Genomic DNA, 19179 nt, shown 5'->3' with positions numbered 1-19179 from the left:
GTTATGCGAAAGAAGGGTAGGGGACACTTACGGACAAGAGTATGTTACATGTCTGGAACGGTAACAGGTGGCATACTTATACGTGAAGGGTTATGCGACGGAAGGGTAGGGGATAGGAAGGGGAGGAGATTTTCAATACTTGTATTTTTCAGATACGTAAATCGTAAAGGCGTAGCTCTGCCCGTGTCTTCTGAGAGGACTCGACGTGCGAAGAGAGATAGACTGGATCAGAAGCAGATATTGGTGCCGGAGTTGTGCCGAGTGCATCCTTTTGCTGCTCCTCTCTGGTTCGCCACTGTGGCTCTACCTTGTGTGCTTTACAGGTGTGTGGACTATTAATATTACTTTACATACAAGACTCGCCTCAATTGCGAAGTAATTTTGCATACAGTCTGATAAGTGTAAGTGTGGGAAGGGGCAGAGGACTAAAATTAGTCCTCTTCCCCTTCCCACCATTTTTGATAATGCAAGATTGGGAAGTGGATTTGACACAAAATATGCATATATTATATTTTTTCTTCCTCTGCCTATTCAAAATTCGCTATTTCAGCGAATTCGGATGGCATTTCATTTATCATCTTTTAATATAAAAAATTTAGTCTGGAATAACACTTAACCTACTTAAAAAGTTTTTTTTTAATGTCGCTCGGACTGAATCACGTGTGACAGCGTGATACATCCATCCATACATTTAAATTTTCCCATTTATAATATTAGTAAAATATATTTTCAGGATAAACGCCTTATTAATAGCAGATGAGATTCGTCGTGCTGTCGCCATTGATGTAGGATTAGGTATACCTAAAATTGATGACACAACTTGTCCTGGATTTCAATGGCCACCGTTGGACTTTGGATGGAGTTTATCTGAGGTATTTATAACTTAGTGTGGGTTTACACTAACTAAATTATTATGATAACAATATTTATTGATTGTATGAACGTTGTATGTCAATCTGCAGGTCCTGGGTTCGAATCCCGACATGTACCAACATGTTTATCTATTTACATATGTACATTTATCCGATGTTCTTACTGTGAAGTAAAACATCGTGATGCTGCACATATCTGAGAAGAAATTCAATGATATGTGTGAAGTCACTACACTTGACTGTGGTTGACTATGACATAGTCATCTCTAACTTAGGGTAGACTCTGAGGACCCTCAGTGACTAAAAAATTGACTTTACCTATGACACTCAGAAGAATATGAAATCAATGACACCCCAATTTTTTATTATAAGGTGACAAACGAGCATGCGGCTAAGTAAATTCGCCGGAATGGCGGAATGACCGCTATCTATACTTCTGCAGTGACAGATACGTTGTCTATCTTTAGTTGATGGAGGAGGGGACCAACAAAGATAATATTTACCCTTTCTGTGCATACTCTCCTCTGTTAAAATCCCTTCTCTTCCCATAATTTCCTTATAAGATGAGAAAGGAAAGAGGACTAAAATTAGCCTCCGGAACGGTACAGTCTTTTAGGGTATTAGAGGTTATAATGAAGTTGTATACAAAATTCGTTCGCGAAAAACCCTATATATAAAATAGTCGTGTCGCGGAGTTTGTGGTTAAACTCCTCCGAAACGGCTTGACCGATTATCATGAAATTTTGTGAACATATTCAGTAGGTCTGAGTATCGGACAACATCTATTTTTCATAAACCCCCCCCCCCCCATTTTTTAACTGCGCGCGGACGGAGTCGCGGGCTAGTATAAATATAAATTTTTATCTTTCAGGTTTTGAACGCAGATTCTGAAAAAGGAGATAAGAAGAAAGGAGATTATGATGATGATGATTCAAGTGAAAAAGAACAAAAGGAGTTGAAGTAAGACTATTATCTAGTTTTAAATGAAAGCCAAAAATCTCTTTATAAAACAATATATTGTTGTTCTCTGTTTTGTCAAAGACAATGACAGGGATAATCAAAGATAATATGTTTTATATAGAGATTTTGGTCTCAGAAACCTATTATAAATAAATTAAAAAAAACACTGGTCGAGTTCAATAGAAAAATGTTTACAAACAATTTTATCTTTATAACGTTGTAATTGCAGATTTATTACAAACAGACATATTTGTAATAAATCCATAGACAATAAATGACATTGTCTGTGAGTGACATGTGCAAATATAATCTCCCATTACCATAGAATTCGATCATCATACATTTTATACCAAAAATCGTAAATTTCTAAGTATTTCTGGTAAAATACTTTTTTTTCACATATAACTTTATCTCACGATTTTTATAAATTATCTGAAAAAAAGTAAAATATCGTAATAGCCGTCATGTGTGGTAGTACAGTCGAACCTGGATAAGCGAGAAACCTCTATGAGCGAGATTTTCCGACAGATGACCTCCAAAAGCGAGAAACTAGAGTTAAAGAGAAACCTCTATGAGCGAGAAACTCGAGTTAAAGATAAACCTCTATGAGCGAGAAACTCGAGTTAAAGATAAACCTCTACGAGCGAGAAACTCGAGTTAAACAGAAACCTCTATGAGCGAGAAACTCGAGTTAAAGATAAACCTCTACGAGCGAGAAACTCGAGTTAAACAGAAACCTCTATGAGCGAGAAACTCGAGTTAAACAGAAACCTCTACGAGCGACAAACTCGAGTTAAACAGAAACCTCTATGAGCGAGAAACTCGAGTTAAACAGAAACCTCTATGAGCGAGAAACTCGAGTTAAACAGAAACCTCTATGAGCGAGAAAAATATCGCGGTACATTGAATTCTCGCTTATCCAAGTTCTACTGTAATATTTATAATTTTTTCCAGGTCCATAGAAGAAAAGACGACAGAAGATAAAGTAGAGAGTGAGCCAGAGGAAGTCAGAGAGAAGACTATCAATGATATATTACAAGAGAAAGAAGATGCTGAAAATGTAAGTAAACATTTCCTTGACTCTTATGTAATTTAGTGTCCTATGTTATTATTATAAACCGTTGCTTCTTTATGCTTATTTACTATCTGGTGATATATAAAAAATTATCAGAAACGGATGTCTATGATGTTTGTCACAGATGTAGAACATAATCTGGAAGAACACATAGGATACTTCGGCTCCCTGGCCTTTTCCCACTCACGTAGGGTTGGCACACAAGGTTTTATAAACCTTAAAATTTTGGCTTAAGTTTATGGCCTGCCTGTCGCCAACCCTACTTGGGAGGAATTTCTTAAAATTATATATAATCTATACATATAAAAGAAAGCTGTGTTAGTTACACTATTTATAACTCAAGATAGGTCGAACTGATTTAGCTGAAAATTGATGGGGAGGTAGCTTAGAACTAGGAGACGGACATAGGAACTTTTTTATCTTGTGTGCATTTGTTTATTTCGCGCGGACGGAGTCGCGGGTAAAAGCTAGTATAAAATAAATAATTCAAAATACAGCAAAAATATAGATGAATAAGAAAATATTGTAAACAGAAAAACTTTAAGCTCTTGTTGCTAGTAGCATACTTATTACTTTTTTACAGACAGCTATTGGGTATATAAAAAAAAACTGTGATGTGTTGTGAATGTATTGATGTGGTGTTTTTCTCCAGGGTTTCGAGATTGGTACATGGAGTAACGATATGGCGTCTTGTATACCGGAGACAGTGGATTTTGATGAATATTTGGAACCTTTACCATCAAATCTTACATTCTGTACTTCTGCGTCTGGTGAGTAGAGATGTGATTCCTTTTTTTTTAAATTTCGATGCTACGAAAGAAGTTACATCTATAAGATATAACCTTTTTCATAGTAAAAAGTTATATGTCAAAGATGTAGCTCTTTTCGTAGCATTGTAAAGATTTAGTTTTATGTGTTAATTTGGTGTAAAGATTGTTGAATAGAAATTGTATTATCACTTACTATTGTTTTTATTTCAAAGATTGCAAGGAAGTCTACAAACGAGGTAGGATATAGTTTATATAATAATTTTCATATTATAAAAAAAATCTAGTAATAAATATAGCCTATGTCACTCGGAGATAGTGTAGCTTTACAATAGTGAAAGAATTTTTCATATCTGTTTAGTAGTTTCTGAGTCTATTCAATACAAACAAACAACCAAACATCTTTCCTCTTTATAATTTTACTAAATTTTGTATGCGACTCCGTCCGTGCGGAATTAAAAAAAAACTAGTACTATAAGTAGCCTAATTGTTATTCCAGACTATGTTCTACATTTGTGACATATTCCATCAAGATCTGTTGAACTGTTACGGAGATATCTTCAAACAAACATCCATCCATCTAAACTTTCGCATTTATAATATTAGTATGATGTATAAATTTCTTGTGTCACAATGTTAGTTACCATCCTCCACTCCACCTTCTCCCTCCTCCTGTAGGTCTGAGAATTAGCTACTATCTATTTTTCATACTTCTAATAAGATTTTTTTATTAGCAGACAAATTCACGGGCCACAACTAATATTAATATAGATATATATGTATATATGTTTGTAATTCCAGGCGGTGCTAACTGGAACTCTCCAATAGAGAAGCCGAAACAATATGGCGCTTCGAGAACATTCTCTGTAGCTGATAGTGATTGTTCATATATGTCTAGGTAAGTGTTTCACAAAGTAGGCGATAACGCCCCCTTGATGTCGTTTGAAACCTAGGAGGGGGCGATAAGGGGCCCAAATAATTGGGGGCATTGAAATTAATTAAAGTAATGAAATTGTGGTTTTTAAGTTTTAGGGTTGAATAAAAATTAGGGGGCTCTGAAATATAATTGATTTTCAAAGTGGGCGGTGAAAGAAATAAGTTTGACAATCACTGGTCTAGGTGAAAATTTTATTTCAAGTTTAATATGTCCCGATGTTTGTCATCAAATCTTACAAATTAAAGATCAATTTCCCGGTTACTGATTGAGTTGTAATTTTGTATACAAGTGTAAATTGTGTGATAATACAATATTATGATGACTTGGTGATGATCTGATGATGGAACTGGAAGGTGGTCATAGGAACTTCGTAATGAAATAACACAACATTATCGAGTTTAGGCTCATTTGAATCGTCTTGAGGACTTTGTTTTATTTTAATTTTTATTTACTAAGAACGTAATATAAGCTTGTTTTTAAACATGTTTCTTATGTGAAAACTTAATAAATACTTGTATATTCCAGTGATTTTGATACAGATGATTCAGATATGAACTCAGAGGGAAGTGATGAGGAGACAGATGCGAGTGGATTCTGCAGTAGTAAGAATTCTAATGGTATGTTAAATATTACTAACTTTTACACGCGATTCCGTCTAGTCGGGAATTTAAAAAAAAAACTTGAGAGGTGTGTTGGGACACCCGGATGGAACGAAGTTCCTTTCTATTAATTAGTGAAGGAACCAATGTTTATTCTATGAATAGAAAACTTAAGTCTTCACAAGAAGTACATTTTATTTCTATGAATATACATTTCATTATCGTTATATATTGTCACGTCGTTGCCATGGTGATATAGCAAAAAGTGTCGTGACAACTTTTCGTAAGAATTTTTTCCGTCTAGCCCCCTTTCACAACGCGCGATAAGGAACGAAGTTCCAAAAAGTTAATAAGTAGTCTATATGTTCTTAGAGACTATGCCTTCTACATATGTCTTATTTTTTAATAAGCGAGAAAATTACAAGCGAGAGTCTTTGTCCTGTTTCGACGGACGACTTTCAAAAGCGAGAAACTCGCGTTAGAGAGAAACGAGAACAAGAAAAATCATCATCATCATCTCCCTGGCCTTTTCCAACTCACATGGGGTCGGCACACAAAGTTTTATAAACCTAAAAGTTTTTGGCTTAGTTTTGACTTAATTTGTCGCCAACCATACTTAGGATATCACACTATTATAACACTTTTGAAGATGTAACTGTTTTCATTATATTACATAACTAGCTTTTACCTACGACTTCGTCCGCGCGGAATAAAAAAATGGACACAAGATAAAAAAGTTCCTATGTCCGTCTACTAGTTCTAAGCTACCTCCCCATCAATTTTCAGATAAATCAGTTCGACCGATTTTGAATTATAAATAGTGTAACTAACACGACTTTCTTTTTATATATATACTAGCTTTTACCTTTGGCTCCGTCCGCGCGGAATAAAAAAAATAGAAAACGGGGTAAAAATTATCTTATGTCCGATTCCTGGTTCTAAGCTACCTGCCCACCAATTTTCAGTCAAATAGATTCAGCCGTTCTTGAGTTATAAATAGTGTAACTAACACCACTTTCTATCAATACATAGTATAAAACAAAGTCGCTTTCGCTGTATGTCCGTATGTATGCTTAGATCTTTAAAACTACGCAACGGATTTTGACGCGGTTTTTTTTAATAGATAGAGTGATTCTTAAGGAAGGTTTGTATGTATAATAAATGCATAATATAGTAGAGAAACACTGATAAATTTAAAGTTTTCTAATGTGATGTCGTAAATAAGCACGTTTTTTTGCGCTTATATTGCAAACGCTGGCTGAACCCTACGAGATAGACCAAAATAATGTACTACAGTATTGTTCACCTTAAAAAGTTCAACAAAAAAGTCCGCGATGGTATATGTCTATCTCTTAGGGATAACCCAGCATAACCATTTTTATTCTTTTACGAAGTGATTTTAAACAATACAGCATTAATCCTTATCCATTTAAGTACCTTAAATAAATTGTGCATTTATTCTGTAGTAGGTATATTTTGCATTGCACCCGTGCGAAGCCGGGGCGGGTCGCTAGTTTATATATATATAGATAATATGTAACTCTTTTCCCTCGTTATTTTTAATTCCAGCGGCGATGGGTGTCCGTATAGAGTACAAGACGGCTCACGAGGCGGAGGCTGTGGATGTGGAGCGTGTACGTCGTGGACCTCCTCCACCACAGACATGCGCACAAGATGACCTGCAAGACATGCACACACACAGGAAATGTCTCAAAGATGCACATCCTCCAATACAGGTATATTTATTTGTACTAATTTAACTTTGTTAGACATCAACAACAACATAAGTTGTAGGAATTGTCCTCGCTCAGTGAAATAGCACGACCTTACAGAAGACACGCCTCAACTACACTCTCATCTCTGTCTCACACAGGACTTGTTTTACTTCTCTTTTATTATAGGAGGAGGAGATGCATAGGAAGGTTAAATAATCTTTTTGTGCGTCTCCTCTGTCGATTGAGGGTAGACAACGCATCTGTAATTACGAATGTCTATGGGCAGCGGTCTCTTCGCCATTTTGGCGAATTCGTTTGCCACCATGTAATATAAAAAAAATGTAAATTTATAATCTGACGAAGTTTACAATCAGCCGTACTTTCTGATATAATTATACAAAATTAAAAAAAGACATTAATAAGTAGCCATGTTCTTTCAGCCTTATTTCTACATTTATGCCAAATTTCATCAAGATTTTTTCATCCATACATACATAAATACATCCATGCACACTTTTTTAACTATTTCTAATGTTTTTTTTTCCAGTACATTGAAAAATTTCGTGAATCAGTGAAACAACATGAAAAATATATAATTGACAATGAATTTCTTATAAATAAAGATAAACCGATTGTTAATTTATTAATCGATACATCGAAAGATATCGAGAAGAAAACAACGAAATCGATTAAAAATATCGATATTTCAGAAATGTTTCCATACAAAAATGATGATATAGCATTTGAAAATGGTCAAATTACTATCGACAGTATAGAAAAGAACAAACGTCGTCTTCTAGAAGGATTAAAGGAGAGTTTACATCTAGAAGATATAAAGAAGATGAATTGTTTCTCAATGAAAGATGTAAATATAGATTCTTCTGATTACGTTAATGAGAAATTAGTTAACGTTGGTTTTGATAGTAAAGACAATTATAAACAGAAAATTGATAAATGGAAACTAAATGATTTAAAACCTTATTATCAAGATGTTAAGGTTCAAAATGGCTTTGATTTTGATTATCAACCGGAATTAGATGGACATCCGGGACCGAGTCCTAGTGTTATTTTACAGGTAGGAATGATGCTATTAAATTTAACTTAATGAAAAAAAATACTTCGCCAAAATAGCGAACTGACTATCCTATATATATATATATATATAGTCAGGTCCATTGATATATATATATCAATGGATAGTCAGTTCGCTATTTTGGCGAAGTAATTTTTTTTAAAGAATTAAACTGTAACTAACACGACTAAAGTGGTATTAGTTACACTATTTATAACTCGAGACCAGTCGAACTGATTTAGCTGAAAATTAATTGAATGGCTGAAAAAAATACAGTCGAATTTATAACCTTCTTTTTAAAGTCGGCTAAAAATAGGCACAAAATACTATAATAGTCTATCTATGTATATGTAAATACTATATATTTAAATATATTTCCAGGCATTAACAATGTCTAATGCAAATGATGGCATCAATTTGGAACGTTTAGAGACGATAGGTGACAGCTTTTTGAAGTTTGCGATAACTGCGTACTTGTATTGTGCACATCCGACTGTACATGAAGGGAAGTTGAGTCATATGAGAAGTAAACAGGTATTTGTTTTTATATATACTCCGTCTGAGTGGAATTAAAAAAAAAATAGTATCCTATGTGTTATTCCAGATTATGTTCTAGATCTGTGACAAATTTCATCAAGATCTGTTGAACTGTTCCGGAGATATCTTCTAATAAACATGCATCTAAACCAGGAATTCCCAAAGGGGTCGTTGTTAATTCTCACTCTGTCTTCTATTGACCTAAGTCATAATGAAAAATAATAATAATAACAATAATTGATCTTAAAAGTAGATATTTTGGTGATGTGGTGGTCTGTGGAAATGGTTCATTTTGGAAAAAGGGGATCACTTATCCAATATAGTTTGGGAATCCCTGATCTTAACTCTTGCATTTATAATATTAGTTATAATAGTGACAATTCTCGTAAGATCTGTATAACGATATTGTCTCTCATTTTATTAAAAAATAAATAAACAGAAGTAGCCATAGTCCATCTATTACCCCCAGATCTATACCCCCAAGGTATGTTAAAGTATTCCACCTTTGAAAGATTAAAGATTCTGTATAATGTTTATTGTCATTGGTACTGTTAGAAATAAAAGTGTTGTTATTTTTTTTATATTTTTTTAAATGTTTAATTTCAATATTTGTATGGATGGATGGATGTTTGTTATAAGGTATCACCGGAACATCATGAATCTTGATGAATTTTGTCACAGATGTAGAACATAGTCTGGAAGAACACATAGACTACTTTTTAATTTCGGACGGAATAAAATCTAGCACAAAAATAAAGTACATGTAATGTGTGTGTGTGATAATCTTTTTAATAATTTTTATTTTCACTGTGATTGTACAAAACTACAAAGGATGTTAAAATTTTCATAAGGGGGTATACATTGTACATTTATTACCCCTTGGGGGTTATACTTTTGGGGGAATAAATTAACTAATCTGAAATATTCGTATACAAATGTAATTACTATTTACACTCATAGTCGTAAATTAATGATTTATATAACCCATCTGTCTCTTAAGGTATCAAATTTGAATCTGTACCGTCTCGGTCGCGGTAAGAGATTGGGTGCTCGTATGACAGCGTCGAAGTTCGAACCTCATGACAACTGGTTACCGCCGTGTCATCGCGCACCCCCCACATTACATCACAAACAGGTCAGTGACGTCACACGTATGTAGAGTACACTCAGAGCATTTCGCGGTGTAACACTTACAAAAAATTGCCTTGTTGCTTGAAACTAGACTTTTTTTCAAATATTTACAACATAATTATGTAGCAATGAGTTGCGCAAACAACTGTATAATAATAATAATAAAAAGTACAGATATTTTAAAGCTTATGTTCCTATTAATTATGGTTTTTTTATGCATTGTTGGAAGGTTTAGTTGTCAGTTTTTTTTAATAAAGTAACAAACAAGCAAGCGACTACCTGATTCGCTGAAGTAGCGAAGTGACCGCTGCCCATATACAAATGCGTTGCATATCTATAATTAACGTAGGAGGGGACGCACAGACAGAGGATACTTCCATCTATGCATCCACTTCTCTATTAAATCCCAGAATAGTAAAAGGTGGGAAGGGGAAAGAAGACTAAAATGAGTCTTTCATCACACACACTCATCAGAGTTCCAGAATTACTTCTACTTTACTATTATCTTCTGTGTGGTCGTGGTATTTCACAAAGGAAGTCCCATGCACCAAATATTGTTGCGGGATCTACCATTGTTAGGAAGATGAGGGTTATCTATGTGTTCCAGACGGAAGGTCAGGAGCAGTCAATGGGTGAAGGTGCAATTGATAATGCTGGTTGTTTTATACCTTACAACTTGATAACACAACATAGTATACCGGGTATGGATATTTCAATTTTTGTTATAAAATAAAGGAAGAAAAAACATTTACACACGAAAAAATTTAAAAAAGTATATACAGGATACAAAGTTGTATGGATAAGTAGTACTGTGCCGACCCTACATTTTCATCTCTGGAATTTCAGATTTTGACGAGACTGATATACGCAGTTATATTAAAAGCTATTTTTTTTTAATTCTGCGTCCATTTAAATTGATCTTTATAAGAATGTAGCATGGTTTAATTTTGTTTGTCTTTTACGATTGCTTTTAATAAGAATATATGTGCAAAGTAAAATTAAACCTTATGTCTAGGTGATAAAGCTCAATTTTATTTGAGATAAAAAATCTCTACTGCTCACAGCTCCGGATGGATGACCGATGTATGGATGGATGTTTGTTTGAATGTATTTTCGGAACGTAACAGACCTTGATGAAATTTGTCACAGATGTAAAACATAGTCTTGAAGAACACATAGGCTACTTATTAAGTTTTCTTTTAATTCCGCGCGTACGGAGTCGCGGGTAACAGCTAGTGTTCAATATATTCCAGATAAATCAATAGCGGATTGTGTAGAAGCACTAATTGGTGCTTATTTACTCGAATGTGGACCTCGCGGTGCTCTGCTGTTCATGTCGTGGCTCGGCATACGAGTACTACCCCGACATGATATACAGATAGATGATAACCATCCTTATGTTGTAGGACATAAGGATGATAACGCTCCGACTGTTGTTGAGGTAAGTGCTTTGGTTATAGGACCACGTCAAAGTTCACCTCTCCGCTCACTCGGACAAAATAAATTTGTTTTTATGTGAAACGACTAAACCAGTGATTCTCAACCTTTTTTTGTTGCGGCACATATTTAACGATTTCAAAATTTGGTGGCACACAAAGAAAAAGATGAAAATTATTTACTTACTACAACACACTGCATAAATAGTTTATCAACTGTATAAAATTAATTGTATCTATATGACATTTCTTGACGCTAATTTTTTTTTTCAACTATTTTTCTGCCATTGTTCTTTTATGCGAAGAAATACAGACACAGTCAGTCAGAGAAAAACCGCGTTGCAAAGCAAATAATAAAATAATTTATTTTTTGTGGATTTAAATATATATGCGTGTTAAAAATATTTTTTCTTTTTAAATGATATAATTTAATAATATTAACATTATTATATATTTGGAAAATTTATCGGCACACAAAAGTGCCGCGGCACAGTGGTTGAGAATCACTGGACTAAACTTTTGATGAGTGACATGTCTATTGTTATATCCCTGCGTGTCATAGACACGATCAGTTTTTTTTTTGTTTCTACAATAGAAACCTTTTACAGTATATAAATCTTCCAGAAATCACCATCACCACCGACCAAACGTCAACAGCGTACATCAGAATCTGACTCAGACTTTGATGATGATGATGAGATAGGTGATCATATACAATTAGAAGTAGGTCCTGACGACTGGAGCTGGCCGGGACGAGCTGTGGGTTCTCTCAAACCTTATAAAAAGAATGGAGTCTGGTATCAGGTATTTATATATACATGTCTCTATATAAAGTAACTAAAAAGAGAAGTTTGGTGATGTTTTTTTTAATATATTTTTTAGCCTATCTTTGGAGAACTAAGAGCTCCGCCATCACCACTTTTGAGATATATAGAAGATCCTGAAGGTGAATTGGAACAGATGCTCTCTGGTATGTTTTATAACATCAGTTTACACTGACGAAATATATATAAAAAAATATTACACACAAAATATAGTAAAAAAGAAAGTTAGATATTTATTATAAAAAATGAGAAAAATATATACAAGCTGTATATCTAGTGTCGAACCTGTATAAGCGAGAGTCCGAGGACAGTCCTATATTTTCTCGCTTATAGAGGTTTATTTCCTACCAGAGTTTCTCGCTTATAGAGGTTTATTTCCTACCAGAGTTTTTCGCTTGTAGAGGTTTCTTTCCTACCAGAGTTTTTCGCTTGTAGAGGTTTCTTTCCTACCAGAGTTTTTCGCTTATAGAGGTTTATTTCCTACCAGAATTTCTCGCTTATAGAGGTTTATTTCCTACCAGAGTTTCTTGCTTATAGAGGTTTATTTCCTACCAGAATTTCTCGCTTATAGAGGTTTATTTCCTACCAGAGTTTCTTGCTTATAGAGGTTTATTTCCTACCAGAGTTTCTCGCTTATAGAGGTTTATTTCCTACCAGAGTTTCTCGCTTATAGAGGTTTATTTCCTACCAGAGTTTTTCGCTTGTAGAGGTTTCTTTCCTACCAGAGTTTTTCGCTTGTAGAGGTTTATTTCCTACCAGAATTTCTCGCTTATAGAGGTTTATTTCCTACCAGAATTTCTCGCTTATAGAGGTTTATTTCCTACCAGAGTTTCTTGCTTATAGAGGTTTATTTCCTACCAGAATTTCTCGCTTATAGAGGTTTATTTCCTACCAGAGTTTCTTGCTTATAGAGGTTTATTTCCTACCAGAGTTTCTCGCTTATAGAGGTTTATTTCCTACCAGAATTTCTCGCTTATAGAGGTTTATTTCCTACCAGAATTTCTCGCTTATAGAGGTTTATTTCCTACCAGAGTTTCTTGCTTATAGAGGTTTATTTCCTACCAGAGTTTCTCGCTTATAGAGGTTTATTTCCTACCAGAGTTTCTCGCTTATAGAGGTTTATTTCCTACCAGAGTTTTTCGCTTGTAGAGGTTTATTTCCTACCAGAGTTTCTCGCTTATAGAGGTTTATTTCCTACCAGAGTTTCTCGCTTATAGAGGTTTATTTCCTACCAGAGTTTCTCGCTTATAGAGGTTTATTTCCTACCAGAGTTTCTCGCTTATAGAGGTTTATTTCCTACCAGAGTTTCTCGCTTGTAGAGGTTTATTTCCTACTAGATTTTGTCTCTTATGGAGGTAGTCTGTCGGGACAGAACAATAACTCTCGCTTATAGAGGTTTCTAGCTTGTCCATGTTCGAATGTATTTTCTTCCATTTATATATAAATAAAATTAAAGCTCATCTGTTTGCTTTCTTTACATTTCTAAATTTGCAGCAGAATATTTTCAGAACGTCTTGGAAAAATCTAAATTATCCAAGAATAGGTTCTAAACTAGAAATTCTATTTACGATCCTGCATTTTTCTACTGTCTATATTGTTCACAGGTTACGAAGCTTTAGAGCGGACTTTACAATATCGTTTCAAAGATAGATCTCTGTTGCTGCAAGCTTTGACACATGCGTCACATCAGAAGAACAGGTTGACTGACTGTTATCAACGTTTAGAGTTCTTAGGTGACGCTATATTAGGTATGTATATATATACAACTAGCTTTTACCCGCGACTCCGTCCGCGCGGAATAAAAAATAGAAAACGGGGTAAAAATTATCCTATGTCCGTCTCCTAGTTCTAAGCTACCTCCCATCAATTTTCAGCTAAATCAGTTCGACCTATCTTGAGTTATAAATAGTGTAACTAACACGACTTTCTTTTTAGCCGACTTCAAAAAGAAGGAGGTTATCAATTTGACTGTATTTTTTTTTGTATGTTACCGCATGCTCCGCCCCTGGTGGTCTGATTTTGATAAAAAATATTTCAATCGAAAGTAAGTGCTTGCAGATGGGTCCCATTTTTTTTTTTTTTTTTTTTAAATAACTAGAAGATTTTGAATATAGCTTCAAAATTTGTTGTGAACATTAGGGACATTTTTGCTTTCAGCACTTACGTAGGCTAAACTATAAGACCTACATAAAAATGATGTATGGCGAATTGTAGCTCTTTAAATGTGCTAAATAAAAGTCCGAGATAGCATATATCTATCTTTTATAGTTTTCTCACAATAACCATTTTTTTTCTTTAGAAACTTATATATGTAGATGTATAAATTACAGGTCATAAAAGTTATAAAATCTATCTTATGATAACAAAATCTCAATATAAATCAAAAAATTGTTTACAAAAAAAAAATGGGACCCATCTGCAAGCACTTCCTTTCGATTAAAATATTTTTTATCAAAATCGGACCACCAGTGGCGGAGATTCGCAGTAACACACATAAAAAAAAATACAGTCGAATTGATAACCTCCTTTTTGAAGTCGGCTAAAAATGATTTGATTAAAAATGTACACAAAAGATACATCCAATGTGCACAGAACACTTTGTTATATAAAGCGAAGTGGTTGTATAATTCATTAGTTATTTATTTATAAAAAAAAAAGTAAAGAAATATTTAATCTACATTTACATTTATAATTATGAAAGATTTATATTTTTATATGTAACAAATAAACTGAAAAACTACTGAACCGATTTCAAAAATTCTTTCACCATTAGAAAGCTACATTATCACTGAGTGATATAGAATACATTTATTACGAGATTTCTTTATTTTTACATTTATCTGACATGTTTTCAGATTTAATGTTCGTAAGAAACGGGATTCTTACCACGATTAGGCTGTTTGAGCTCCCGATATTCGTGGCCTAATCGTGGTAAGAATCCCGTTTCTTACGAACATTATATTTGTAAAAACCACGAAAGTTTGAAGTTATATGTTTTCAGATTATCTAATAACACGACATTTGTATGAAGACGCGCGACGTCATTCTCCTGGCGCTCTCACAGATCTACGTTCAGCTTTAGTCAATAATACAATATTTGCTACTTTAGCAGCACGACATGGCTTCCACAAGTATGTATAATTCTATGACTTTATTCGATGTATTATTTTCAACGTTAAGTACGAGTGTAGAGGTACACTGGTAGAGGTAGGCCTAGGAATGGATGGATTGCGTGAAAGGTGACATGAAGAAGGGGGTGATAGTGGAGATGAGGGCAGGTAGATTCATTTGTAGGAAGGAAACCTGGTGCACCGACCCTACGTAAGTGGGACAAGGTTAAGGAGATGATTAATACACTTTTTTATACCAGAAGGTAATCTATAGACAGGATAGAAAAGAGGAACTACAGTCAGGGCAATTCGCGGTGTTCCAATTACAGAAAAATATAGTCCCAGCAATGAGATAAACTTCTCCTGTTTTTTTTATAAAATAACCAATTATGTAGCAGCGAAATAAATTACCGTGGATTTCTAAGACCAAAATTGTTTCTGTTATGTTAAAGATAATGAGAGGATGATTATGTTTTATACAAAGATTTTGGTCTCAGAAACCCACGGTTCGTCTTATACTACTGAAAGAGTTCTTTTTCGTTCAGAAATATTAAAAAGCTGAGTTCTGTTGCTTACGAAACGTTTAAACGACTGTCGCTTTTAATGTGGAATACCACCAAATTCCTTGACAGTACAAAAATGTACCCTTCTGTGAACGTCATATTCCCATCTCCACTAACCCCTTTTCAATTTACTAATTTGAAAAGGGTAACTATTATTTCCTGGATCCTTATTATATTTGTATGAAATGGTTTCCAGATATTTTCGCCATATGTCGCCAGGTTTGAACGAAGTTTTGACGAAATATGTGAAAATACAAGAAGAAAATGGACATTCTATTAGTGAAGAGGTAAATATAACAAAATACAAATTGTATAGTAGAGTTATAGTTATACAAGCTGTCGCCCGCGACTCTTTCCGCGCAGATTAAAAAAAAACGATAAGTAGACTATGTGTACTTCCAGACTATGTTCTACATCTGTGCTAAATTTCATCAAGATCTGTTGAGACGTTCCGGAGATATCTTCAAACAAACATACACCCATCCATCTAAACTTTCATATCTATATATATAGACAGAAAGTGGTGTTAGTTACACCATTTATAACTCAAGATAGGTCGAACTGATTTAGCTGAAAATTGATGGGGAGGTAGCTTAGAACTAGGAGACGGACATAGGAACTTTTTTATATTGTATGCATTTTTTTTATTCCACGCGGATGGAGTCGCGGGTAAAAGCTAGTTTATAATATTAGTAAAATTTGATTTACATAATATCTGTTGATCTATTGCCAGTGATTTCTTTAGTGTGGAATTTAAAAAAATTGCCTTAGTTACTTTCTCATTCATCAGCTACGTTTCAGTGAAAGTTCCATCAAAATTGGTACACTCGTTTCGGAGATTACTTGCAACAAACTTAGACTTGCAGATGGATAAAAATTTTAAAAATTAATTTTTCATTATATGTAATACAAATACATCGCGTTAAAGGATTTTTTTTCGATGTTACACACGGATAGTTAATTTCATTAATAGTATGTAGATAAATACAGTTGAACCTCGATAAGCGAGAGTTATTTTTGGGTCCCTCCTTAAGCGAGAAACACGGGTTCTATAAGCCTCTATAAGCGAGAAAAATATCGCTGTCACTTGAACTCTCGCTTGATTTAAATTTTAAATCTTTGTAATTATATTTTCTTTGTTTTGTTGCAGAATAAACTTATATTTGTTATTTTTGTGTATATGTTTTTTTTTTTGAAGAAACGTATTTTTTTGAAGAAATGTTGTATTTCCAGCATTATTTAATACACGAAGACGAAATGGAACAAGCAGAAGATGTGGAGGTACCAAAAGCATTGGGTGATCTATTCGAGTCTATCGCGGGAGCTATATTTCTAGATTCAGGTATTGGAAAATATTTATACCTGACTTCGTCCGCGCAGAATTAAAAAAAAAAACATAATAAGTAACATATGTGTTCTTCCAGACTATGTTCTACATCTGTGACAAATTTCATCAAGATCTGTTGATCCGTTCCGGAGATATCTTCTAACAAATATACATCCATCCATCTAAACATTCACATTTATAATATTAAGTATGATTATGTACTAAAGCATTCTATTAATCACGTGAGATTTTTTTAAAAAACCTTTTAACCCCCATTTCTGGTAATATATGTTGAGGTTTTAAACTACCCCCCCCCCCACTCATAAGCATAAAATTAATTCTATAACAAAGAAATATGACAAAGAAATAAAGGTGATATTTTATTCTAGCCACCCCTTCCATCTTTGTGATGTTTTGTGATTTTTTTCCACACCTCACCCCCCCATTAGAGTCTCATATGACTAATTGGAGATCCCTTCATTTTAATATTTACAAGATATATTAATATATGTAATTTCAAATAATCGATTATTTAATTAAAAAAAAATCAGCTGTTTAAACAAATATTAAAGTTTCATCAAATTCTGTCTTAATTTAACTGAATTATCCCCCTTTTAGGTATGTCTCTAGGCGCAGTTTGGAGATCCTACGTGCGCCTTATGGGCGCTGAACTGGAGGCGTTCAGTGCAGCAGCGCCCAAGTCACCTGTGAGAGAGTTACTGGAAGCTGAACCTGATACAGCCAAATTTGGGTATGTCCGTCTCGAAGGACCAACTTTTTTTTATTATTATAATCATTCCATAAGAGCTTATGCTTTGACATAGTAATTTTAATTTATTTTTAGACTAGCTGTCGCTCGCGACTCCGTCTGCTTGAATATATAAAAAATATAACAAACTAGCTTTTACCCGCGACTCCGTCCGCGCGGAATAAAAAATAGAAAACGGGGTAAAAATTATCCTATGTCCGTTTCCTGGTTCTAAGCTACCTGCCCACCAATTTTCAGTCAAATCGATTCAGCCGTTCTTGAGTTTTAAATAGTGTAACTAACACCACTTTTTTTTATATATATAATCTATGTTTTCTTCCAGACTATGTTCTAAATCTGTGACAAATTACATCAAGATCTGTTGAGGCGTTCTGAAAATATCCATCCATCCATCTAAACATTTGCATTTAATGGTTTTTTTTCTTATATTTGCAGTAAACCGGAGCGTCTCGCAGATGGTCGTCGTGTTCGTGTGTGTGTTGAGGTGTTTGGTCGCGGCGCCTTCAAAGGTGTCGGTAGGAACTATCGCATCGCCAAAGGCACCGCCGCAAGATGTGCTCTCAGACATCTCAAGATACATAGAACTAGGTAGATAATATAAACCATAAACCCTTGGGGTTAATATCTAACTTAAAACATTGCTAATTCTCACTCTGTCTTCTATTTACCTAAGTCAGAATTAATAATAATAGTTGATCTTAAAAGTAGGTATTTTGACCATGTGGGGGTCTGAGGTAAATTCATTTTGGAAAAGGGGGGGTCACTTGTACAAAATAGTTTGGGTATCCCTGATTTAAACAGTCAAACCTAGACAAGCGAGAACCTTTATAAGCGAGAGTCTCCATAAGAGAGAAACTTCTAAAGGCGAGATAAATATTGCGATTTCTTGGATTCTTCATTATCCAGGTTTGACTATAGTATGTTTTATATACCAATGAGTCTGGAATCATTTTTATATTCTGTATGTATGGATTATGTATTATACTAATAAGTAAAGTGTTATTACTATATTTGTCAAATAATTCCGTCAAAAAAACAATATTTTTTTATTATTTTTTTATAGATCAAGTTGTATTGATGTATCTCTCTTACCAAAGTTTCTCGCTTAAGGAAATCAAAGGACTCTCAATTATTTAGGTTCTAATGTACTATGCTAAAATTCCTAAAAAATTTAATTCTAGGTTTTTTTTATATACAAAATGTGGTTATAAAGTAAATTAGAAAACATGAATCGAATTATAGTTATTATAATGTAATATAAATAAAAAAAAAATCAACATGAATTCAAACATTTTGTACACCGACAAAGTTATCTGACAATGTCGGCAAGTTAAAATAAATTATGTCAGTGATAGCGCCCTCCATTCAATATCAAAAAAGTGTCATAAGTTCCTTTATAGTACAGTTGTCTTGTTTTTAATGTAATAATTTACTGTCGTATCTATCTTAATATATATAAATCTCGTGTCACAATGTTTGTCCTCA

General features: G+C 34.0%; 1 protein-coding gene across 1 annotated transcript in view; it reads left to right on the top strand.

Moving 5' to 3' along the window:
- Nucleotides 1–18368, top strand: part of LOC106717066 (endoribonuclease Dicer) — a 42581-nt gene extending 24213 nt beyond the window's left edge. Inside the window, exons 24-44 of the mRNA XM_045685215.1 lie at nt 153–323; nt 734–872; nt 1744–1832; nt 2787–2892; nt 3560–3677; nt 4476–4572; nt 5137–5228; nt 6780–6946; nt 7473–8000; nt 8379–8531; nt 9535–9669; nt 10273–10366; nt 10919–11106; nt 11726–11905; nt 11984–12071; nt 13530–13673; nt 14927–15056; nt 15795–15885; nt 16832–16940; nt 17544–17676; nt 18130–18368. Of these exons, the coding sequence (XP_045541171.1) occupies nt 153–323; nt 734–872; nt 1744–1832; nt 2787–2892; nt 3560–3677; nt 4476–4572; nt 5137–5228; nt 6780–6946; nt 7473–8000; nt 8379–8531; nt 9535–9669; nt 10273–10366; nt 10919–11106; nt 11726–11905; nt 11984–12071; nt 13530–13673; nt 14927–15056; nt 15795–15885; nt 16832–16940; nt 17544–17676; nt 18130–18286 (3109 nt within the window). The 3' untranslated portion in view covers nt 18287–18368. The remainder of the gene's footprint in view (nt 1–152; nt 324–733; nt 873–1743; nt 1833–2786; nt 2893–3559; nt 3678–4475; nt 4573–5136; nt 5229–6779; nt 6947–7472; nt 8001–8378; nt 8532–9534; nt 9670–10272; nt 10367–10918; nt 11107–11725; nt 11906–11983; nt 12072–13529; nt 13674–14926; nt 15057–15794; nt 15886–16831; nt 16941–17543; nt 17677–18129) is intronic.
- The last annotated feature ends 811 nt before the right edge of the window (nt 18369–19179 follow it).

The sequence above is a fragment of the Papilio machaon genome, chromosome 29 (assembly GCF_912999745.1).
Source record: "Papilio machaon chromosome 29, ilPapMach1.1, whole genome shotgun sequence".
NCBI lineage: Eukaryota > Metazoa > Arthropoda > Insecta > Lepidoptera > Papilionidae > Papilio > Papilio machaon.
Note: the sequence above shows the minus strand (reverse complement) of the source record. Positions and strands in the feature narration are given on the sequence as shown.